This window comes from Peromyscus maniculatus, chromosome 5, assembly GCF_049852395.1.
Source record: "Peromyscus maniculatus bairdii isolate BWxNUB_F1_BW_parent chromosome 5, HU_Pman_BW_mat_3.1, whole genome shotgun sequence".
Classification (NCBI taxonomy): Eukaryota; Metazoa; Chordata; class Mammalia; order Rodentia; family Cricetidae; genus Peromyscus; species Peromyscus maniculatus.
Genome location: NC_134856.1, coordinates 104379628 through 104405392, shown reverse-complemented (window position 1 = coordinate 104405392; position 25765 = coordinate 104379628). Strand labels below are relative to the sequence as shown.

General features: G+C 41.3%; 3 protein-coding genes across 3 annotated transcripts; all 3 read right to left on the bottom strand.

Moving 5' to 3' along the window:
* Nucleotides 1-5622: 5622 nt before the first annotated feature.
* On the bottom strand, nt 5623-6543 carry LOC143273182 (putative vomeronasal receptor-like protein 4). Its single transcript, XM_076571555.1, has one exon. It carries the CDS (start codon nt 6526-6528, stop codon nt 5623-5625), a length of 906 nt encoding a protein of 301 aa, XP_076427670.1. The 5' UTR covers nt 6529-6543.
* Nucleotides 6544-12667: 6124 nt separating this feature from the next.
* On the bottom strand, nt 12668-13710 carry LOC143273421 (vomeronasal type-1 receptor 4-like). Its single transcript, XM_076573012.1, has one exon. The coding sequence runs from the start codon at nt 13687-13689 to the stop codon at nt 12796-12798; it is 894 nt and encodes a 297-aa protein (XP_076429127.1). The 5' UTR covers nt 13690-13710; the 3' UTR covers nt 12668-12795.
* Nucleotides 13711-22947: 9237 nt separating this feature from the next.
* LOC143273181 (vomeronasal type-1 receptor 4-like) lies at nt 22948-23984 on the bottom strand. Its single transcript, XM_076571554.1, has one exon. The coding sequence runs from the start codon at nt 23982-23984 to the stop codon at nt 23040-23042; it is 945 nt and encodes a 314-aa protein (XP_076427669.1). The 3' UTR covers nt 22948-23039.
* Nucleotides 23985-25765: the final 1781 nt, after the last annotated feature.

Genomic DNA, 25765 nt, shown 5'->3' with positions numbered 1-25765 from the left:
GTCTTTAGAGTCCATGTCCTTACAAAGTAGTCATACCTCACCCTTCAATAAATCTTTCCAATCTATTTCATGCCCCAAATTATAAGCTTATATGGTAGAGAAATTTTAACAACAACAAATTCTACAATATAAAGAAAGGAAAAAGGTCCAAAGTTCATGCCACGGAAACATAACCTGAAACATAATATAATCCACGAGAACCTGCTTCTGTAAGATGATAAATACAAATAAATACAAAATCTTTTTGAGAGAAAACTTTGAAATAAAGCTGGAGACACCATCATCCTCACTTTGTTAAATGAGCCAAGCCACCTACATTTCCAAAAAATATAGAAAATTTAAAATATAATGAATCTGTATAAAAAGGGAGAAATCTGAGCAACACTGATTTGTCATTAGTGATCAAGTGTAAAGTCACCAGTGGTATGTCACGTCAACAGGGCCCACCCCACATGATGTCTCTTCCCTCAAGGCCAAACTTCCCTCAAGGCCAATCCACCCCCAAATGGTTGTTTTTTTTGTTTTTGTTTTTTGTCTTTTTGAGACAGGATTTCTTTTTGTAATAGCTCTGGTTGTTTTGGAACTCACTTTGTACACCAGGCTGGCCTCGAACTCACAGAGATCTGCCTGCCTCCTCTACTTCCCGAGTGCTGGAATTAAAAGAGTGAGCCACTACTGCCCAGCTTCCAAATGTCATTCTTCCTGGTAGTATCCTGATACAGGTTAGAATTCCAATATATAGTTTCTGGGGTGGGGTGGGGTGGGAAAGAAATATCCAGTGTATAACAGAGGAGGCGAGAAGAGCACCTCATCTCTTTTGCATTGTCTCCCTAAACTCATAATCCCAGTTTATCCATAAACAGACTGAAAGACTAGTCTTAAACCTTAGATATCTGCTAACTACTTGATAGATTCCTCCAAATGACCAATGCACAAAACACAGAAAGGTTTAAAGATGTTTTAGATTCACTAAAGCATCATTGGTCCACAGCTGGTTGGTGAGAGTCAACTGTTTGCTTCCTGTGATTGGAGGAAGCAGACTGGGAGGATCAATGCAGCTGCTTTGGTGGCTTCTTGTCCCTGCTTTGGTGGCTTCTTGTCCCTGCTTTGGTGGCTTCTTGTCCCTGCTTTGGTGGCTTCTTGTCCCCTTGGACCTCAGAACTTTCTACCATTCGGTTTCCAGGAGAGTGGCCTGCTTCAAGTTTTCTCAGGTCCCAGAAGGGTTGAGTGGGCTGGAGAACCCTTTTTGCCTTCAGATTTCCTCAGCTTGTGTCTTGACACATCTGTGTAATCATGGGGAATGGGAAATATGCATTTCTACAGAGTCTCACCCTAAAGGACTGAGGATCTGCCAGCAGCCTCCATTTGTCGCCTCTTTGAGATTACTTTTTCAGTTATCTGACTCATTTTCTCCTCACTACACTAGGATATTTTAAAGAAAACCCCAATTTATTCTTTCATTCCAGTGCTAAAAACTTGAATAAATAACTTAATAAAGGATGGTAAATAGTGACAAGTATGGAAATACCACACACTGTAATAATACTAATTCTTTATTAAAATATGACATCTAGCAGTTTTCACACAGTAGTTGTTCAGTTATCAATTATTCAATTATCTGTTTTCATTAATTTCCCTTAATTTATTTGAAGTAAGACTCCAATGAAATCCAAACTGTGCTTTCTTCAAAAGTTCTTTAGCTCTCTTTCTATCTGTTAGATTCTTGGCAGAGTGTGGTGGCAATCCTGGCACTTGGAAGGCAGATCTCTGTGACTTCCAGGCCAGCCAAGGCTACATAGTAAGACCTGTCCGGGTTATTCCCATGAGCAAGAACTTCACCAGGATGGACAGCTTCAGCACCAAAACTCAGTGGTGGGTCTTCCCTATTGACATGGACTCCCTGGTCACATTGGGATAATCTGAATCTGAGGGGACAGGTTGGCATGGTTACAGTAACAGGCAGAGATCATAGTAGCTCTACTCACAGCAATCTTTGGTACTGACTGGTTGAACACAGAGTTGGCTATCTGTGGACCTGGAGTAAGGGAGAGCCTCTATTGGTTAGTTTTTGTCAACTTGACATAAACCTGGCATACAGAGGAAGAGGGACTCGTAATTGAGAACATACTTCTATGAGATAGGCATGAAGGCAAATCTGTGGAGTATTGTCTTGATTAATGATTGACCCAGCTCATTGTGGACAGTGCTGACCCTTGGCTGGTAGTCTTGAATTCTATAAGAAAGTAGGCTTAGCAAGCCATAGGTCACAAGCTAATAAGCAGTAATCCTCTGTAGCCTCTGCTTCAGTTCCTGCTTCTAGGTTTCTGCTTTGAGTCTCATGTGACTTGAGAGTGAGTGTAAGCTGAAACAAATCATTTCCTCCACAAATTGCTTTTGGTCATGGTGTTTTATCACAGCAATAAAAACCCTGACTAAGAGAGATCTCTGCCTTAGTCTTACTTGATCAGCTCAAAGAGGAAAACCCAGGATTCAGTTAAACAAATCTTACTTGAGTCTCTAGAACAGGTAATCAGTAGGGTCCCAGGTTTGAGTTAGTGCTCAGTCTCTTTCAGCTGTACCCCCACGGAAACGAAAAAGACCACGTCAACTATGCTATCCTATACACACACTGACACAAACATGATTATCTGTCACAAACATTCCCTTGGTCATTTAGTTAGGTATCATGTAGGTGTAGTTGGGACTGAAACTCAGTGGGGACTTTCAGAGGTGAATGAGCATTTGGTACAAATGACACTAGTTTCTGGAGACCCAGTTTGCCATTCTGCGCCATGGGTCAGAGAAGGCATTTCCTACGGGAAGATGATCAACTGAGTTCTGTCTCCCTTCATGGTGTCTTATGAGAAAGCAGCGCTATTTGGAAGCCTTTGTTTCCTTACAGATAATCTCTTGTTTCTCTCAGAACACTTTCAAGATTATGTTCACTTTTGAATTTTAGAAATTTTTTTTATATATGTTTGGATACAGACATACTGAGATATATCCTGCATGAGGTTTTCTGGATTTCTTGATTTAAAGGTTTAGTACATCAAACTTCAATCTCTTTTTAATTACTATCCATATATCTTTTACTGCTAAAATATGGATTTCATGTTTCTACCTCTATCTTACTATAAAAAAAGAATCCTGTAATCATCTAAGAGATGAAAGACGGTCAGTGTGACTTCTAGTTAGACATTTGTGTTCCTGCTGTGAAAACAGAGTGGATTTGAGAGAATAGTGACGGGAGGGACATGAGCCAAGCACCTGAACTGTGCATGTGAGACCGTCATGGGGAAACCTACTAGTTTATCCCCTGAATACTTGCCAATACAAAATTATTTCCAGATTCAATTCTCAATCTCCTATACATTCATATTTGTAATTGTGTTAATTTTGCATTTCTTTTAGTAACAAAATAAAACTTTAAATCATAAATGCAGCCCATAGAGAGATTGGAAATTTTATAAAGCCATAAATATAGCCCCCAGAGAGACTGGGAATCTTATTTTCTTGATCTTTTCACAGTGTACCATTATAGAATATCACAGTTTCTGCTAAGTCTCACTTATCCAAATAGCTAAAGCTTAATGAGGTTAGCAAAAACCAAGAGACTATACATATACCTTCAAGTCATTTATTGTTAACCTGAGTAGAGCATAGGAATTTATAAACATTTCTTATTAAATACGTTTTATTTAATAAGCATAGTTGTTTTTTATTTACATTTTTAATTTTAGGACAAAAATCATCATTTAAAAATCTATCCTAATCTAAAATATCTTGCAGACCTCTTGTTGTCTATTTAGTCTCCGAAAGAGACATAAGATTTGATTTTAAGTTACATATACATGTGTCCCAGAGACTGGGTCTACATTTGTGTTTTTTTTTTTTTTTGGTCTCTCCAAATGTTGGAACTCCAAAACAGAAGACAGCTCACAATCGGTCCAAACTTGAGAAGTCTGGGCTCCCCATGGCCTATCAAGTCCATTTGGACTTGCTCCCTCTGGGGCCTATCCTGGAACCCCCGGCCGGAGTCCGGGGTTGCAACTGTAATTAAAAGATCCATTGATTAGCTGCTGACAGGGTAACAGCCTTAAAGCTGAATCTCAGGCATGTTGTGAAACAGGGGAATGGGGAAGGCCTTTATTTTTTAAGGTGAAAAACACAGGGAGACCTTCAATCTCTACCAAAGAAAGTAAGAACTGCCAAGTTTAAATGATTAAGGCACCCCAAAGCAATATTTCAGTGTCTGCATAAGCAGGTTACAGACGCCAAAATAGCAGTTAGTCATATCATAACAGGTTGATGGTCATGCTGTAAATTTCCGGCTTGGGGTCACTGAGTCAAGGTAGCTGAGAATTTATTATCCAGGGATTGAAGACAGAGACAAATGACTAGTGCTAACAACGTAGATGTCTACCATAAAATGGAGCAATCACAATTACATGTCAATATCTTGGGAATTACTTTTCAGTGTTTATTCTTACCAGTTCTTTAGAGCTTGGCACCCAGCAATGCCAAGCATTCACCTGCTGCTGTGAATTAGCTTCTCTCCCTGGTCATCCCACTTTGCAAGTGACCTTCTGATAAAGGATGCTTCCTGACATCCTTCTCCTACACTTGCTCTCATGCTCATTGGCTTTAGAATAGCCTCTGACACATAGGAAGTGCTTTGTAAATAAGTAGAGAAGTTGATGATCACAGAAGCACATTAGAAGGAACAAGAAGATAGGAAACGTTTGTTAGCCTTGTAAGAGTGAAACTCCAGCATACAGAAAAATACAATTCTACTTTCAGGTGATTGCATGTCCTCCTGCATTTCCTGATGAAGGATGCAGCAAGCTAAATAAACTGCATGATAGACATGGTGGGATGGTGGGATGGAGCAGGAATCTTAACAGTTCTTATTAATAAAATCAAACCTGAGGCCAGGTATTGGGGTGAACTCTGGAAGATCAGAGAGACAGAACAAGCCACAGCTAACCTCACCAGGCCAACTTCTCAGCTGATCCTGTTTCCTCAGACTGGAAGCCTCTGTGTCCTCATCCCAATGGCTCTCAGATGAACTGCTGCCTGAAAGTCTGAAGCTTAACCTGCTAAAAGCTTAACCAGCCAAATGCTTAACCAGCCAAATGCTTAACCAGCCAAATGCTTAACCAGCCAAATGCTTAACCAGCCAAATGCTTCTAGTTTCTGGTCCTCACGCCTTATATACCTTTCTGCTTTCTACCACCACTCCCTGGGATTAAAGGCGTGAGTCACCATGCTTGGCTGTATCCTTGAACAGATGGATTTCTGCCTCTGGAATGCTAGGATTAAAGGCGTGCGCTACCACTGCCTATCCTAAGAATCTAGTGGCTTTTCTGTTCTCTGACCCCAGATAAGTTTAGTAGGGTACACAATACCACCAGAGTGGCAAGGTGAGAATCCCTGCCAAGTCCCTGGAAACTGAGCCAGTCTTCAATTATCTAGCACCAGCTGTCTGAAAAAAAAAAAAAAACCCAAACCTATTATCTCAATTAATTTATTGCTGTGATACATTAGAATGGCAAGGCAAAGCCATTCCAGTGTTAGCTTCAGTTCATAAAGAACTGAGTGTAGAAAGGCATTTCTTATTTCTCAGGGGACACGGCAGTGCTTAGCAACACGGACATCCCTGATGATCAGGACAAAGGGACTGAGGCCAGCATAACTAAGTACTAAAAATGCTTTCATATTTGGTATTGTGGGTTCATGTGTCACTGTGGAGCCTGTGTAGAAGGAGAAAATGAAATCTGCCCAGTAAAAGAAAAGGAAACAGGCCATGAGAGTGAGAACACTATGGGCAGCTCTGATGTCTGACCTGGAATTATTTGCAAACCTGGAACTGTGAAGGTACAGGACACGTACGTGATGTTTATACAGATGGAGAGCCATAGACCCACTGCTCCAGCCCATGAGACTCTGGAAAATGACATCACGAAGAGCCATGAGAGAGAGGAAAAGCCACCTCACTGTGTGTGTGGATGGCAGCATGCAGCAATACCCAGTATACATCCCGACTTCAGACCTGTTTGTGCTGCTGGCTCCTGTGATATAGTGAAGCAAGTTGGAGCTTATCAGGGAATTAAAGATCCAAAAGAGGAGGAGAAAGAGAAGAACTTGCCATGCAGTCTGTGGTTTGAGCTTTCTGCAAAGGATTGTCCTGGGACTGATGGTGACAGCCTGGACCACACTGAGGAGACAGGTGGTGCAGATGGAGAGGCCACGGGCAACCCTTTCTAGGTAAATTATAGTTTTACAACCAATGTCACCTAGGAAGTTTCTGAAATAAAAAATTGCAGTTATGTTTCTGACCCCTATGCAATGAATAATGATTATGTTCACAAAAGCCAAGTGAATGAGCATAACATCTACGTTTTTTCTCTGAGGACCCATGAAAGTATACACATGTCTCACAAATAAGATGATGTTCCCTAAAACTCCAAGTCCAGTAAGTGAAATGAAAATTAGTCTCTGGATGAGGTCTCTCCAGATCATCTTCATAGTATTTTCAGCACTAGGAAAAACCTTTTTGAGAAGCACAAGGAAGTAAACGTGAAATGGTTCAGGCCTGTGGGTGTTCTGTTTTCTTTAGTGAAGAGAACAGTGTATTATGTAAATGCAGAGTCCTTTGTTACAGATGCCTGAGTTCGTTCTTGTCCCTCCTGTTCTTGTTTCCATGGATACAGCAATGATGCTGATGGTGATTGGACATAAACACCATGCTGATGCACTCACTGCTTTACAGAAGACAGTTCTTTATACCCTCCATCTCTAAACTCTTTTCCACGAGGACACCCAAACAAAGGGCAGCATCACTCAATTTCTGAGACATGATATGGAGCATCAACTTAGATGCCTCTCTTCCCAGATCCTCTTTCCCATCCTGTACACACTCATCCCTCAAGTATTGAACTAATAGAAAATTGGAGATACTCCAAAGTTGTGAAATACTTGTCCAAATGGGGATGCTTTCCAGGGAAAGTCAGGTGGCTTTTCTCTGTCTCCAACTCTGAATTGACCTTGGAATAAAGGACACATAGTTTAATTGGGCAGGGCAGCAGCAGCCCATTCCCTCACCTTGACGGTGTGATTAATTTTGGTTCCCTATCGTCTCTTGCATGGGAGTAACAAACTCTTCTATTTATGTGCGTTTACTGACCATTCCCTAAGAACATTCTCCCAAATCTTAGCTCTCAGCATAGTCATTGTTCATTTGGAATCTAAACAAAGGCACATCCTACTGTTTTGATTTTCAAGGTTCAGCAAATGCAGTGATTTTATCAATCAGTATCGCCCCATTCTATAAAGGACAAGCCACCTAATACCTAGTACTGATTTGTATTTTTTACACATGATATCCATTTTCTTTCTTCTCATTCTGTTTAAAGTTCAAATCAGAATTAAAACATAAATGCATTAATTTTACTTACATTTTTACAAATCATAAATATTTTTATATAGGATCCTTAAGTATATTTGACTTCCACACTTTAATATTCTGTGCTGTTCACCAAATTTATCTCTGAATTATTTTGGCTCCTCCCAAACTTATGTGATACTGGCACCTACCTTGCCACAACAGTACATGTAATATTCTCTATGTGATCTGACTCCCGCCTCCACACTACACAGCTCTATGCTCCCCACAGGTCACAAATGTATCTCCTACAATTTCTCTGAATCCTCTGGACTGTGCTGTCTGTTAGTCTGTTTTTATCAACCCCTCTGTGCTGGGAAACCCCAAGAGATGCTTTAGTACATCAGTTACCTTGTATTTTTGCAGATGTATCTCTTGGTTTTTGGATATATCAATAATACATATTGAATTGTTTACTGAAATCTTTTTTTTCTGATTTTTTGTCACTCCTGGACTGCAAAAACATCTACTCAAGGAACTGTCAAAAGTAATTTAAATTTTACATCATATCTTTTTAATTTTAGTCATTTTTGTGTATTGGGTGTTTTTCCTGCATGTATGTCAGGATACCACACGTGTGCCTGGTGCTTGCAGAGGCCAAAATAAGGCATCGGATGCCCTGAAACTGGAGTGGCACATGGCTGTTAAATGCCATATAGGTGCTGAGAGTTGAATCAGGGAACGCTGCAAGAGCAGCCAGTGCTCTTAACCAGGGAGCCAGCTCTTCAGTCCACATATGGACAATTTAACAGGCTTTCACAGGCTCCTTACCTCCGCCATGCTGGAACCAATGCAGTCTGTGTGCGTCCAGTTAAATGAGGGATTGTGCTTCAATGATGTGGTGGAGGCTTACACATACTCTAGAAACTGGAGGAATTTCAAAACTTTAGAAATAGAAATTTCAGGATTCACAAGAACCTGCTTTGTGACCACTCACTGTGGTTTTGATTGTGTCTTTCCCAATTCATATATTCATCATATTGAGAATATTATTTGGCTTCCTTAAAAATATTTTTATATGTAAATTGTATTTTGTGTAATACAGGTATATTTTAGAGAGTCAGTGAACTGACAGGTATAGCGCCTAGGGAAGTGCCCAGCATGCTTTAAAGACCCATTTTCTAAAATCAGTTATTAGTGTTAGTGTTTAGCCTCATGTCTGCTTTATCCACAATTCTCATGTTCTATGGTTTACATTGGATCTAGGGAAGAGAAATTCACAAGAAATGAAATCATGGTAAAGAAGGAAAGAGTGCCCCATCTGCAAAAGACTGTAGTCACTAGAGGTTACACAGCTCAGATCGAAGCTCCCAGTCCTTGGAGGGAAAAACACACAAAGATTGTGCAGAAGCTGTGGGAACCGGAGCTTCCTAATCCAGGCTGCAGTGCAGGTCCCCCTGTCTCCTGCTCTGCCTGTCCTGTGTAATGAGCAGCTCTGGCCCAGTGGCCGCACACACTGTCCACATGGCTGATGCAGCCATCCTGGATTGCAGGTAGGAAATGATAGACCATCTTCTCCCTGAATCCTGCCTCTTCCCTCTCCCAGAGTGACAGGGAGCCCGCATCCTTGTCTCCTGCATCTCTGCCCTCCACAGATTTCTGTCCACACCAAAGGCAGCTCCACCCCACCATGACGTGCAGTACTCACCATGCAGTCTGTGCAGCAGCTCGGGGTAGGTGTCCTCACGGCACCAGCCAGGCCCTGTTTATCAACCTGAGACCTTAACTCAAGAGAGGTGTCAAGATGTCACCATCAGGAGTTTGGCTTCATCAGGGGAAAAGGCTCCTCCTGCACATCTCCATCCCTGAGGCCGCTCTGCCTTCTCCCTGTGCTCTGTCATTTCCTGAACCCAGGAACTTAATTACAGTGCCTGTGAGTAGGTGATGAGCAGGGCATGAGGGGTCTGGGCTCTTTGAACTTAAATCCATTCTTTCCTCTTTCCATTCATTTACCCCCTAAACCAAGAGATGCTTCGGAAGAAATATCTGATACTCGAAAGGGATCACTTTCTGAATAATTTTCAAGCATATTCTTTATTAATAACAAAAGATCATTTAGTGCTACAGGCAGGGGCTATGGTCAAGGTCATGTTTAGGACAATCACCAGGACACTGTGGGAGCCTCTGTGACCTCACTACTGTTTTGAATGCCTTCCCCTCCTCCTTCCTTTTAGGCTATGAAGGTCTGTTTGTATTTCTCTTCACCATCGCCAACTTTATTGTGGGCTGGATGTTTTGCCCTTTATTCATGTTATTATTTTTTTCCTTTTGCGTGGTGATGTTTGTTTTTATCCTTTTGTTTATCTATTTCAGCATTTTTATTTCAGCATTCAGAATAGTTGGCTCCATTATGGCATTTTAATACCTGCTGGGTTTTGGTTGATTCTCTCCCAATTTCCTCCTCTTCTATTGCTCCTCACTTCCTATTCCCATCTAGACCCTTAGGATTTCTTTCTTTGTGTGGATGAATAATATTTCCTTCAGTTTATATATGACAGTTTTATGTATTGATCTATTAACAGAGTTAGGTTGAATCCATGTGCATAGTGAGTGCTATTGTGACTAAACATAGAGTGCAAGTGTCTCTAACATTCTGATTTCATTTCCTTTGGCTGTATATTCAGTAGTTGGGATTGCTGGATCAAAAGGAAGAAAACTACACTTACCTTAAATGCAGTAAGTGACTCTTAGAAACAGTACATATCTACAAAACCACACCCAAATCTTCACAGTAAGCCAGAAGCCCTTCCATGCCCCTCTCCTATCATGTCCTCAACGGAGCAGGGAAATGCCCACCGTGAAAGATGCTACCGAGGCTCTTCCCACCTTCTACCAGTTTGACTTGCTATTTCTGTCAGTAGGAGCACTGACCAGCACCATTCCTACATCTCTCAGATCGTCACCACAGCCACCAACATAAATGTGAGCAAGGCCTAGTGGCATATACCTCTAATGGTATATGCATAGTCCCAGCAGTTGGAAAGCTTGAGGCTGAAAGATCAAGAGTTCAAGGCCAGTGTGGTGGTTTGAATAAACATGCCCCCCATTAGCTCATAGGGAGTGGCATTACTAGAAGGTGTGGCCTTGTTGGAGGAAGTGTATCATGAGGGGGTGGGTTTTGAGATCCCAAATGCTCAAGCCAGGTCTAGTAGACATTCACTCACTGCTGCCTGCAGATCCAGATGTTGAACTCTCAGCTCCCTCTCTAGTGCTGTGTCTACCTGCATGCCACCAGGCTTCCCACCATGATGATAATGGGCTAAACCCTTGAACTGTAAGCCAGCCCCAATTAAATGTTTTCCTTTATGAGAGTTGCTGTGGTCATGAAGTCTCTTCACAACAATAAAACCCTAATTTAGACAGCCAGCCTCTGCCTTAAAGCAAGAGGCCAATTTGGGTTCAATAGCCAAAATGTTTATTTTTATTTGTAGTTATGTGTGTGTGTGTGTCTGTGCACATGAGTACAGGTGCCAGAGAAGTGCAGAGATGCTGGATCCCCCCAGACCTGAAGTTATATGCAGTTGTGAACCACTTGATGTACTGGGAATCAAACATGGGTCCTTTGCAAGAGCAGTGTGTGATCTTTACTGCTGACCTATGTCTTCAGTTTCCTCATATTTTTAAAAAACAAAATAACTCAGAAAGGTAAAAGGAAGTACTTATTAAACTTCTGTTCTAGTTTTTCTCAAATGTAATAATTCTTATAGTTTTTTACTCTTGCAAATGATAGAGCAAATCTAATTAAAGCTATGACTATATTCCATTATTTTCATGCTTTTATTTTATTACATTGAAATGCACTTGAATATTTCATTCTATATCAATATATTTTGAGCTTATTTACCATCTTATAAATATCACACCAAAAAATCTTGTAAATTTTTAAAATACATTTATTTGTGGGAGGGGAGCACGCATGTGCCTTGGTACATATAGAGATCAGAGGGCAGCTTAAGAAAGTAAGTTTACTTCTTTTTTTTTTTTTTTTTTTTTTGGTTTTTCGAGACAGGGTTTCTCTGTGTAGCTTTGCGCCTTTCCTGGAACTCACTTGGTAGCCCAGGCTGGCCTCGAACTCACAGAGATCCGCCTGGCTCTGCCTCCCGAGTGCTGGGATTAAAGGCGTGCGCCACCACCGCCCGGCATAAGTTTACTTCTTTAATCGTGTGGTTCCTGGGGTCAAGCTCAGGTGTCAGTCTGGTGGTAAGTGCCTTTCCCTGCTGAGCCATCTCCACCGGTCCTCAATGCCATAATTCTCTTCTAAGTGTGGAACTGCGGATGTGTTTCCTGTTGTGTTGTTCTCTTTGCTTTGGTTCTGGAGGCTGAGCCTGGGCCTTGTTCATAGAGGAAGTCACCCTGACACTGAGTTACTCCCCAGCCCCCGAATATTATCAAGTAGCTAACAAATGCACATCTCATTTGGTATTTAGGCAATGTGTTTGGAATGATGTAGATAATTTGTAAATTGTATTTCTTCAGTGAACACCTGTATCTGAAGGATTAGTTCCTAGAAATGGGGTTCCTGAGTCAAAGGGATTCACTTCAGTAATTTGTGCAGATGCTGACACATCATTCTGCTGATCTTCACTACCTAAAGCTCAGTGGAGAGAAACTTCCATCTATCTATGCAGAGTTCACACCAAATGACCTCATCTATCTATGTAGAATTTACACCAAATGACCTCATCTATCTATGCAGCATTCACACCAAATGACCTCATCTATCTTTGCAGAATTTACACCAAATGACCTACATCTATCTATGCAGAATTCACTCTGAATGACCTCTGTCTATCTACACATAGTTCACACTGAATGACCCCCATCTATCTATGCAGAGTTCACACCAAATGACCTCCATCTATCTATGCAGAATTCACACTGAATGACCTCCATCTATCTATGCGGAATTCACTCTGAATGACCTCCATCTATCTATGCAGAGTTCACACCAAATGACCTCCATCTATCTGTGTAGAGTTCACACTGAATGACCTCCATCTATCTGTGCAGAGTTCATACCGAATGACCTCCATCTATCTATGCAGAGTTCACACTGAATGACCTCCATCTATATATGCAGAGTTCACACTGAATGGCCTCCATCTATCTGTGCAGAGTTCACACTGAATGTTGAAGTATGATGTGAGAGTAAATGAGAAGATACCTGGGTGCCTCTCTCTTTGATCTGACCCTCGTATCAGACATAGGCTGCTCACCCCAAGCTGTACTGTGTGAGACTGTCTTTACCTGCTTAAGCTTTTCTTACTTGATTAAAAAACATACACAAGGCATAGAAAATACTAAGAGCCGTTTCAAACCTCCTTTTCTGAAGCAACGTGGCTCCTCCAATCTTACTGAGCATGCCAACATTCAGCCAGGTGTCCTTCCCTGTGAATCAGGATAAAAGGGCTGAGAACTGCATAACCAAGGGTCAGAAATTCTTGAAAATGCATTGTGAAGGAGTCATTCTTCAAAGAGAAAGATAAATACAAAGAGACAACACAATCTGCCCAATAGAAGGAAAGAAAACAGAGCATCAGAAGGAGGACACTCTGGGCAGCTCTCAGCTCAGGGGGAGTTCTGTAGAGAAGCTTGGCCTTCTGAAGGTAGAGGACCTGCTGGTGGTGCTTGTGGAGAAGAGATACCATGTAGCCACTGGCCCCTCCCATGGCTCCCTGAAACACTGCATCTCTCAGGACCATAAGAAGGAGAAACATGCTGTTTATTTTCTGACATTCTTTTTTGAAATAACAGTATAAACTATTGTTACTCAGTTGTAATGTATTTGTGACTCTGTTTCTGATGGAGTGGAGGAGGTTCATGCTGATCAAGGAATTGAGAATCCAAAAGAAGAGCAGGGAGAGAAGCATATACCATGTGGACCTCAGTCTGAGCCTCCCCCACCAGGAGTCTCTGGGGCTCATGATGATGGCCTGGACCACTGTGAGGAGACTGCTGGTGCAGATGGAGAGGCCCCGGGCCATCCTTTCTAAATAAACAATAATGTGACAGCCCACATCACCTAGGAAGTGTCTCAGACCTAAAGCTGCAATTGCCGTTGGTATGCTCTTAGAGAAAAGCATTATAATATTTGTAAAAGCCAAGTGCATGAGAATAAGGTGTATAGATTTCTTTCCAGAACCCACAAAACCGCCTATGTGATTCACAAAGACAGAAATATTCACCATAGTGCCAAGTCCAGTTATAAGAAGGAATATTGTTATTTCACTAATATTCAAAACCATTTCTTACTTCGTAGGGAGAAAATTTTGCATCTTCCAAGTAGAGTCTGAGGAAATGATATGTATCTATAAAATATATTTAATGTCATAATATGTTTCTGGTATATAAAAGGCAGCCCTGATGTGTAATGGAACATATTTTCTATTTAAAATATTCTTTTTTTCTTGTTAGTCTTTATGGGACATCTTATACCTTAAGTGGAATCTGTGGGAGAAGATAAAAATATTTGAAATCACAAAACAGATTTATATTAGCAAATAGACTTCCATATTAGCAAAAATTAAATTACATCTTCAGATGTTTACATATTCCATGTATTTTGAACCCCAGCATGTGTTGAAATAAACTCAAATGCTCACCAACCTGAATGTCTCCTTGTGTTTTCTATTTCATTTTGTTACCTCTGCTGTGAGTCTGTTCCCAACTGGGACACTCCCTTAACCTCCCCTCCTGCACAGCTAATCAACAGACACTTCTTTAAAAAACTGTGTCAACCCTGGTCATTCACTTCTGTAATCCCAGCTCTTGAAGAAGGGTGAGGCAGGATTATTGTGGATTCCCTGCAATCACAGTAATCAGGTCAGCCACAGTCACATAACAAGACCTTGTCTGAGCCCCCACCCTAAGAAAACCCTAGAGCGGCCCCAAAAGCAAAAGAAAAATCAATATGAAGCAAAATAACCCTATCTTACTGCATCAACATTACCATCTTTCAGAGTGGGAGACCTTTCTTCTTCTGTAATTCCTTTTGTTTTGTTACTATATGGCTTTTCTGTTAAAATGAATGTAGAAAAGATCTGTGCTGTGGGATGGTCTTCCTTTATGCCGTGAGTATGTGTTGTTATCATTGCTTAATAGTAAGCTTCTCTATGGCAAAGCAGCTAGGAGGCAGGTGGGAAACCCAAGCAGAGATACATGGAGAAGAACGCTGGGGCTGGAGGAGATGCTGAAAGCTGCCCAGGGAAGTCGGGAAGCCAGATGCGATGTAACAAAGGTAAAGTCATGGGACATGTGGTGACACAGAGATGAACAGAAATGGGTTAATTTCAGATACAAGAGCTAGGTAGTAAGCTGAACCATAGACCAAACAGTCTGTAATTGATATGTAAGCGTCTGAATAATTATTTTATAAGTGGCTGTGGGACTGCGGGTGGAGATATCTGTCCAGACCATGGGCCTGGGTGGCACAAACTTCCCCCTACAGACCTTTTTTATGTCCTGTCTGTAGTTACTGTATCTTTGATTCATTTATTTTTATACTCCATAGATGTGTGCCTCTATGCCTGTCTTTTATCTTTTATCTCCAAGATCACTGGCAGCAAGAACTGTGTGAATATTGGCTTGTTCCCAAGTCTGGGATGATGCATCCTCATTAGTAGAAACACTCACAAAGTACTGTCTTTCAGCCTCAGTTTCCTTGACTGCAAAATGAGACATTACAATCTGTAGTCATGCATTAAATAAAGAATGCTGTTGTTTGAAATTCTCAGCCCATAGTGCAATAAAGCACCAGGTACATGAGCAAGAACAGTTGAAATTGGTATATTTAAATAAGAGGTGATTAAGACTTTAGTCAGACATCGAGAATCTTAAAACAAATTTCAAACAAATCCCAATACCCTCATGTCATTAACAAATACATTTATGATTTTCTGATTTTGGTCTAGTGTTTCCCATCTTCCCAGGATTCCTACCTTAATGTTAGTGAGGACCCAAAGCTCCAAATCAGATTTGGGGTAAGCTTTGAGACACCTATTACAATACTTCCAGCAGTTTTTGATCAACAATTTGAACAGTAGCAGGGACAATATGGAATTACCTTCCTAAACAGCTTTTGAATTATTGTTGGAAACTACTTAAAAGGGTGTGCTGTGCATTGAGTTAGGTAACAACTCAGGCAGGCAACTGTGCCCATTTCAGACAGAGTTTTCTCAACTAACAATGGCAACAGTGCTTGATGCTTCAGAAAACTAAGTCAAATTTACAATGGGTCATATTAACTTGCAGCCTGGCCAAGATAAAGAATAATTATAATTTTCAATACAAATTGTTAGCAGTTTTCTCCATCATATTGGTATATAATGAAGTTGACTCAGAGGTACAGTATGTTATTTATAAGATTAGGGGATACTTTGAGGATGAGTGCAGAAAAATATTTAAGATAAATACACATACAGAGATAGAGAAAGACAGGGGGACAGAGGGGGTGGCCATTTGTAGAATTAATATCTTAATGGGTTAAGACAACGTTTGTTCACATGTAAGAGACAAATATGCCATGAAGACATTTTGTGGAAACTGATAATGGTGCAGTCATGGTACAGGTGAAGGCAGAGCTTACAGAAGAGAAAGATTTCTGGTTTGTTTCCCCCTAGGAACTGGAGATATTCTTGTATCATTCTTATTCTCCCCAAAAGGAAAGATGCAACACACGGAAAGACCCTCCCTGAGCTCCCCAAAGCTGCTGGCTCCTAAGCATGGAAGCCTGGCACTTAACCATCTTTCCAGCCTGTGGTACATACCTGTGGAGATCAGGTTCACCCAGCCCTGTGCCTCACAGTCAAAGAAAAGGAGCTGATGTGCTTCAGAGGGAAATTTTGCAGCCCCAGGGAGGAACATCAAAGAGTGGTCAGGTGTGCTCACTGCAGGGCCGAGGTGCAAGACAGGCTCTGGATGAGTCCTCTGGCCGGGTGAGCCTTCCAGGGCTGTGTTTGAACCTTCTGGATTCAGTCTTGTTTTCAACAACCTGTCACTGGACTTCAGTTTTCATACTTCTCAGTGTGTAGGGGAGAAAGAAGTTCTCTGTGGAATCTTGTCCCTGGGGCACATCTCTCTCTCCCTCCACAATTACTACATAGGTTTCTTCTAGAAGCTCTTTCAGACTTAATTGGAATTTAATTACCGTATGTAACAAACTATAGAAGTGATCCCTGGAAGTACAGTCTGGAGTTGAATTACTTTAATGGACACGCAGTGAGGAAGTGAACAGCAGCTAGGTTCTGAGTCTCGCTGCCTATGTCTCCAGTCTGTGTCTCTTCGCTGTCACAAAGTTTTGAAGCTGGGAATTAGAAAGGACTTGCTGTACAGGTGCAGAAAAAGCAATGTCCTGTTCTTTCCTTGACCTGTTCCACACGTGAGAGTATGGCAAATGTCAACCACCTCTGGAGATTCCACTTTCTCAGTGGAAAAAGTCTCAGATACATAGTTGGGAGCAAGAGGCTCTCCTTACTGTAGGCATGTTGATGGTTCAAGGTCTTCCATGAGTGACTGTTTCCTTCTTTGTCCATCAAACAGCAACTGGGACCCCGAAACCCACTGGAACTCCATGTGAAAGATTTGCATGTCCTGTAATGACTGTCAGTACATACGGGAAGGTTATTGGCGGATTTATTGGTGGAGGCAGTAAATTTACACAAGGAGCCAAAGTACCAGGTGAATTTAGGATAAACTGTATTTTACAGAATGTTATGCCCCTTATTTGTCATAGAGTTATAGTTTATCTTGGAAAGGTTTCTCTGTTGGCTTAGTGCATTCTCACTAATGGCTGCCTGTCTTTCAAGCAGAGGTCAATACTGTCACTACTTGGTGGAGAACAAGTGGGTCTAGTTGGTAATGACAGGCTCCATCACGATGGTGGTCTCCCTGCCTTCCATGTTTCAAGATGGAAGTCTAATACTACATCATCATGGGGAAGGGCAAGCTGGCCAGTCCTCGGGACAAGTGTATTACTGCTAATTAAATAGACAAAGGAGCTCTGGCTAAGCTGGTGGAAGCCATCAGGACCAATGCCAGATATGAGGAGATCCATGATCATGGAAAGTTGATGTCCTAGGCCCAAACGTCCATCCCTAGTGACACAAGAGACCACACCTACTTTAACATTCTTTCATGTTATTCTTTCAAATGCCCTAATTCTTTCAAATGCCACTCCCTATGAGTATATAGTGTCCATTTTCATTCAAACTATCACAATTAGTGAGAGGTATACTTATCTGTGGGCATAAGCATAAATATTTGGAACGCAGTTTAGAGCTTTATTGATTTAGGAAAATGGCAGTAGTAGGTTTCTCCTCTACAGTCTGTGACCTTTCCACCCATGGGATCTTAGCTAGCTTTACAGATAGGGCTAAGCATGAGTTTTCTCCTATTGAGCATCCATTAAATCCAAATAGACAGCTGTTGGTTATCCCCCAGATGCTGTTGGTTATCCCCAAGATGCTGTTAGTTATCCCCAAGATGCTGTTGGTTATCCCCAAGATGCTGTTAGTTATCCCCAAGATTCTGTTGGTTATCCCCAAGATGCTGTTGGTTATCCCCAAGATGCTGTTGGTTACCCAATATATGTGTGCCTCTGTTGAGCCATTAAACATACCTTGCCAGGTCACCCATTGTGGTTTGCAGGCTTTACAGCTGAATGCTACTACTGTTTGCTTTTCTCCCTCAGCAGTGTGTACATCACCTTATAACACTATTAAGTGGTAGCTCTCAGGAAGGAGGCTTCCAGGTCAATTACCAGGCTGATTTCCCCAAGTTCTTTTATGTGAATTTGTGATATCCTCAGCAATAGGGTCTTGCCCTCAACTTCTGGGAGATAACCAAGTACCTGGAAATTTCTCCGGTCCTGCCTCACCCAGCAGTCCAGACAAAGCTCTCCCACCTGCAGTCTCACAGGCGCTTATAAAATAAATATTCAGAGGCTTATATTTTTTCTTTTTCTTTTTTCTTTTTTTCGAGACAGGGTTTATCTGTGTAGCTTCTGCACCTTTCCAGGAACTCACTCTGTAGCCCAGGCTGGCCTCAAACTCACAAAGATCTGCCTACCTCTGCCTTCTGAGTGCTGGGATCAAAGTGTGTACTATCACCACCCGGCGTCAAAGGCTTATGTTATTTACAAACTGTATGGCCGATGGCTTCGGCTTCTTGCTAGCTAGCTCTTTCATATTAAATTAACCCATTCCTATTAATCTACATGCTGCCATGTGGCTGTGGCGTTACTGGTCTGCTGGCGTCTCGTTACTCCTGTGGAGGAGCTGTCGTCTCTCTTGACTCCACCCTTCTCTCTGTATCTCTGCTTGGATTTCCCACGAGCCACACATATTCACAGCATATAGAAATACATCCCACTGCAAAGCAAGGATGATGGCTATAGACTATATTGTTTTGGGGGTCTTTGGATATCCTTGACCAATAACTCAAAGAGCAGTATCCCTTACTAAGCACTAGGGTTCTTTGTCCATTGCTTTTTGGGAGGTTTATTATCCTCTGTGTTGGGTAGCTCTATTTAAACTCTCTCTCTCTCTCTCTCTCTCTCTCTCTCTCTCTCTCTCTCTCTCTCTCTCTCTCTCTCTCTGTGTGTGTGTGTGTGTGTAGTATGTGTATATTTAAGTATACATATATATATATATACACACACACACACGTATATATACACACAGAGATAAATAATATATATCTTAATGTAAGCTTATGAAGTTTCCTATAGTGTTATTTATCTTACTCTTTTTTTACCCCTTTGTATTACTTTCCATCCTCCTCCTCTTGTGTTTCTTTTTCAGACAAAATTTATTTTTCAAATGATCATTATAAATTTATCTACTGACAGTTGAAAACTTCCTAGATAATTCTGTATTTTACCTTAACTAACCCATTGTTCATTTGGTATTTAGCAGATTTCTTCATAAGCCTTCTGGTTCCAATGATCACCTAATCAATATGGAATCCTTTAAAGATCAACATTAGAAGGTTGTAAATGTTTGAAGCTGGGGGAGGAAGATTCAGAGAGATTCAGAGTCAAAAGTTCAGGACCTGATTACACACACATTAGTTAGCACTGTGAGAAGAGACGATCTTGGAAACATGTTGATCGTTTATTTTCCACAATTCACAATGTGCTTGTGTATGTGGGGACACATGTATATACAGATGTCAGAACGTCACTTTATACACTATATAGTCTTAGTGGTGCACAGCCTTGCACTGTGGCTGTGAGAAATCATTTAATAGAATAGACAGGCCCCAGCATTCTGATAAGCTCTGTGCTGGGGCTCACCAGTTGACATGGAATCTCTAGTCAAACTGTGATGATCTGATTCCAAGGGGCTAGGGAACAAGTGATGAGACCCAATCACCATAGGGAAGGTTGCTATGGTTATGGAAATAACAGTGATCAGAACAGTTCAATGCAGAGAAACTCTTGTGCTGATCGGCTGATCATGGTATCTGATAACTGTAAAATTCAAGTGGCCTAGAACTCCACCAGGATTCTATATGCTATATACAAGGGGGAAATCACCAGATCTGGATTCATCTCACTTGAAACACTAGAATGTTCATCAGTGAGTTCCCAGATATGAGTCAATGTTCAGTCTCAAAGCTCCTGCAAAGAGGGTGGAGCCAGATTCCCATTCGTAGATGCCACCACAAATATGTGCTGTCAGTCAATGTGCCTTCTGGTCAAATAAACTGCACTCATTTGCTAGGTTACTTTGTGGTGAGAAATGAACTTACTTACATCTTTTCAGATTTGATAGGACACTAGTCTAAACTGACATATTTTTAATTTTTTTATATTTTATTTTTATTTTACATTTATGAGTATTTGCTTGCATGAGTATCTGTACTACATGCATGCAGTGTCTGTGGAAGTTTGAAGTGAGCATCAGGGCCCCTGGGAATGGAGTTACAGATGATTTGAGCTACCCTATGTGTGCTGGGCATTGAAATGGGGTCCTGTAGAAGAGCACTCAGTTCTCTTAACCTCTAAGACATCTCTCCAGGCCCCCACACTAGTTTTTAGAGGTGTAAAATGTCACTGTGCCCCACCAATCTGAGTAGAGGTTCCATAAGGAAAGGTGATCAATGCAAATTCTGTATAACATTCACTGTGCCCTGAGAAAACTCCAGTGTCATTTGAGAATCCAGGATTCTTCATAAGAAGTGTCTTGTTTCTCTCAGGTTAATTTATTGATTGAATATTTAGCAATTTATGATGTGCCTGGGTGTGAACTTACTCACTTACTGCTGAAGCCTTGCATGCTCTCTCTGTCTCTCTGTCTTTGTCTCTGTCTCTGTCTCTCTGTCTCTGTCTCTGTCTCTGTCTGTCTGTCTGTCTGTCTCTCTCTCTCTCTCTCTCTCTCTCTCTCTCTCTCTCTCTCTCTCTCTTTCTGCACATGTAAATATGGAGGTTGATATCTGATGTCATCTTCCATGGTAACCCCCCTGCACTATCATTATTTTTTTGGTTCGTGTGTGTGTGTGTGTGTGTGTGTGTGTGTGTGTGTGTGTGTGTGATGCACATGGAGGTCAGAGGGGAAGTTATGGGAGTCAGTTCTGTCCTTGCACTATGTGGGTCCCAAGGACCGAACTTGTTTCATCAGGCTTAGTGGCAAGTTCCCTTACCTGGTGAGCTCTCTCATCTGCCCTCTACATCTTATCTTTTGAGACAGGGTCTGTCTCAGATCTTACAGACTGGATAGACTGGCTGCCAGTGAGCTGCCTGGATCTGTCTTTCTCCACCTTTCTGTCCTAGAGTTACACAGGCCACTGTGCATGGCTTATTTTATTACATGGATCCTAGGGATCTGAACTCAGGGTCTCATAATGCACAGCCAGCACGTTACTGATAGAGTCATCTTCCCAGCTCGGCCACCACCTCCTTCTCCTCTTCCTCCTTTATCCTCACCCTCCCTGTCACCCCTTTCTTAACCCCTTCAGTCCTGAGATTGCAGGCATGCACACCACACTGGGCAAAACGCCTTGATCTGAAGGGACCAGAGTTCACAAAAGCACTTTCTAAATCAGTCTTTGAGCGCTGACTCAAAGGAAGTGATGTAAGATCCTGGGGATGGGGTGACACACAGTGTGCCACATCTGAACACGAGGGAAGGTTGCTGAGCATTAAGAGCAGACAGCAGATGCATGACCATTGACACAGCGCGAGAAAGTACAGACTGGAATTGGAGCTGCTTTCACTCTCTTCTCTTCATAGATTTTGTTGCCAGTAAAATAAAAATATAAAAACAAATCCTGCAGTGATGATTGCCTACAAAATCTTTCATAATGTTTGAATAAATGATAACTGAAGAAAATATTTGAAATCTAAGATATTTTTACATTCACACTGCAAGGTAATATTTATACTAGAAAGCCAAGCTACTTAAGGAACTATAGCATAAAATTATAACAGAAATTGCTAACATTTTTTGGTGCAACCAAACACAAAATAAATATGTATTCACCATTGTAAAGTAGAACCATGATGTACCCAGATGTTTAAGGGGTTCTCACCATAGGTGATAGAAATGTTATTTTCAAATAGGGTACAAATCTGTCTCTAACTATTCTAGAGTTTTATGTTCAAAGATAATATAATAAGTTAACTATTAGTAAGTATTTTTCATAATGGGTTCATCCAATATCTGATAACTAGACCCATATTCTCTACCCAGTACCTTATTGTGTGGCTGTAATTGCAGAAATTGTCAATTAAATTAAATTAGAATCAGATCCTCATGCAGTTCTTTCATGACAGAGAGATGACTAGTGTTGTGGAGAGTCAGGGTGCAACAAAGGGCAGCTACCAACAAGTCCTGTCTGCTTGCAAACACATTTATTTATCAATATTGAAAGAGGAATTCACATTTTTATGAATAAAGCAATTATAGAGGGATATAGAATGGCACTTTACTGTGCATACATTACCTGGTTACACAGTCTATAATCTATGTTACTGCAGACTCTCTTCATGCATCGATTAAGTGTTTCCATGCATTTCAGTTCTGTGATTGGTGTCAATGGATTCTATTGACTGAAATTTCATAGTACATGTCATTCCAGATAAAGGTGTCTTGATTCTTCACCATTTATTTACAATTCCATAAGATCCTTTCTGTGGCTGGATAATTAACCTGCTTTCAAGCAGTTCAAAATGGGCTTTTTGTGGTTAAATTATTGTTTTTAGGAAACAACAATTCCATAATGTATAACATTTTCCCCCAGTGAAATTCTCAAAGAACAAATCTACCTGTGGCTATAGATCTAAGATAAGAAATTCCTGGCTAAAAGAGAGAAAGACGAGTTCTTTTGATAAAATTTACCCAATTTGTCCTCACACATCCCACTCCTGGACTCACAGTGCTGAGAAAATCATTTTCATAATCTGCAGTTAAAGGCACTTCTCCAGGGTGCGTAGCTGGAGAAAATATCCATATCATTGTGCTTTGCTTAGAACTCTCTCAAGCCAAGGCTGTGAGTCACTAGGATTACTGTCTAAGAATAAAAACATCTTTAAAGTGCTTTGGTTGAATTTTGTCTTACCCACAATATTAGAGAACTGAGATTTCTTTTATGCTTATTAAACAGATAAACGAGAGGGACATTTCCTCAATTTCTTCCACTGAGCATGCCAACACTCAGCCGGAAGTCCATCCCTGTGAATTAGCACAAGGGGGCTGAAGACTGCATAACCATGGACCAGGAAATTTTGAATAATCAGTATCTCAGAATCGTTTTGAGATAAGTCTGAAGAGAGACTTAAAAATAGAGATAAAGCACAGTCAGTCCAATAGAAAAAAGCAAAACAGAGCATCAGAAGGAGGACACTCTGGGCAGCTCTCAGCTCAGGGGGAGTTCTGTAGAGAAGCTTGGCCTTCTGAAGGTAGAGGACCTGCTGGTGGTGCTTGTGGAGAAGAGATACCATGTAGCCACTGGCCCCTCCCATGGCTCCCTGAAACACTGCATCTCTCAGGACCATGAGAGGGAGAACAAGCCACTTTGTTTTCTGACTTTCTAGCGAAAAATAACAATAGTTGTCACCATTTTCAAGCTGTGACATATTCAAGTTTATACTTGTGATGGAGTGGATTAGGTTCACACTTATTAAAGCATTGAGTATCCAAAAGAATGAAAAGAATGGAAGGATGTGCCATGCAGACTTAGGTCTGAGCCTCCTCCACCCAGATGCGCTGGGACTGATGATGATGGCTTGGACCACAGTGAGGAGACTGCTGGTGCAGATGGAGACACCGCGGGCCACCCTTGACAGGTAAACGATGATCTTACAGCCTATGTCATCTAGGAAGTTTCTCAAACCAAAAGCTGCTATTGTCTTTGGCAATCCTTTAGCAAGAAGGATTATGATGTTTGCAAAAGCCAAGTGGATGAGAATAAGGTGTATGGGTTTCTTCTCAGGGCCTCTCCACCAACTGAACATATAATTCATAGAAACAGTAATGTTTCCCAGAGTGCCAAGCACAGTCATGAAGAAGAAAACTATTTCGTTAATTATCTTCAAAACCATTTCTTCCTTCTTAGGTAGAAATACTTTTTTCCACGCTGTAAACACTTTTCAAAAAAGCATCAGTAATGCTAGACATGGATCTGAAAAACACATTTTGCACAATGGCATTTTCTAGTGTGCAAGAGGTAGCAATGGAAACATGTAATGTTTCAGAATAGATCCTTGAAATGCCTCCTTTTCCCCACTGTGGACTCTGGGATATTGTGTGTTCTTTAACAGATGAGTTTGGTAACTGCTATTCAAAAATCTAAAGTTTCAAAGGAGATTTTGATTTTTGAGCTGTGCACTAGCAAAGTTGACTTGGTTTTGTGTGTGTGTGTGTGTGTGTGTGTGTGTGTGTGTGTGTGTGTGATTGTGTATGTGTGTGTGTGTGTGTCTGTCTGTCTATTTATGTGCATGGATTATCCTAGTTAATTCTCAACATAGCTGAATTGAACTCCAAGTTTATCTAACCAACATTTCTTTCTCTGTTTCTCGTTCTATTTCATCATATTTCCCCACCGGACTCCCAAAGCCCGAGGCTCATGCTGAATCTGTGTGCCTTCCCCACATCACCTCCCAGACAATGGAATTCCTGCTGGGTCACCACCTGTAACTTATCTCAGATTTGGTACCTCACCCTCCACACTCTCTCCTCCTTTGTTGATATTCCTTTCTTGTCTGCATCTGGATTAGTAGAACCATTCCCATGTCTGTCTGCATTTGGCTTCAAAGCTTTATAATTTGGATTTCTCCATTTAAATTTTTTGACATTAACTATTCTGTGATTTCACTCCATATAAATGATTATGCTTTAACAAAATAATCCTCAGTGAAAAGTCATATTGAATAATCTTTTCAGATAGGGTCCAACAATTAAAGCTGAATCATCAAAAGACATCCTGAAAAAGAGTCCTGGGTTAAAAAGTCATGTTACTACCCCGTTGTAATTAGGAAGAGCATCAAGAGGAATCTTGGGACATTTCCTAGGAGAGTGGGTAGCAGAGGGCTGTGATCTCGGTGGATGTCTTCAGGGAATCTGTGACCCCCAATGAGCAACCTAAGGGCATCTAAAAGAGTTTGGAATATCTCTGGCCCAGGGGATGATGATGATGTGGATGGGAGAAGGGGATTAATGAAGTATTATGTGATGCTATGAAATGAGTGCAGTTCATGACTTACGACTCCTCAGTATTTTCTACATACAGTACCGTAGGTTGGGGCATACTGTGTGAGCAGTGATCCCATCTAAGAGTTCACTGTGGCATTTGCCTCTGTGGGGCCTTGTGAGCAGCAGTTTGTCAGTTTGCTTTGCAGCTGCTTCTGATACTTCTCCAACCTGTTTATCAGGCAGGCTGCTTTGTTCTACACCTGTGTGAGCTGATTCCAGAAACTTAGATCTCAGCAGGATGTTATTCTTCATGTTCAGGAACTCCGTTCTCATTTCTCAGGGACTTATGGTAAGCTTTGGGCACCTTCTAGAATGAGAGGAAACTCGATATTTCAGTGGCTCCATGGGTTTGTGTGTTCTGAGTACTTGGAATGCCTCGGTTCCCTATGCTCCCTCCTGTTAAACTCACAGGATTGCTTTAAATGTCTGCGTCTTGATGATGTCACCTGTGACCTGCATGAACATAGCCTTGTGGGTTCATGTAGCCTAATGACTCTAGTAATGTCATTTATGGCCTTTGAACTGCTTCTCTAACAAAGGGGTGATTATCTCCTGTGCTATTGCATGCTAGAACTCAGGATACCATCCTATATGTCTGTAAATAATGAAACATGCTCCAGACATTAGTAGC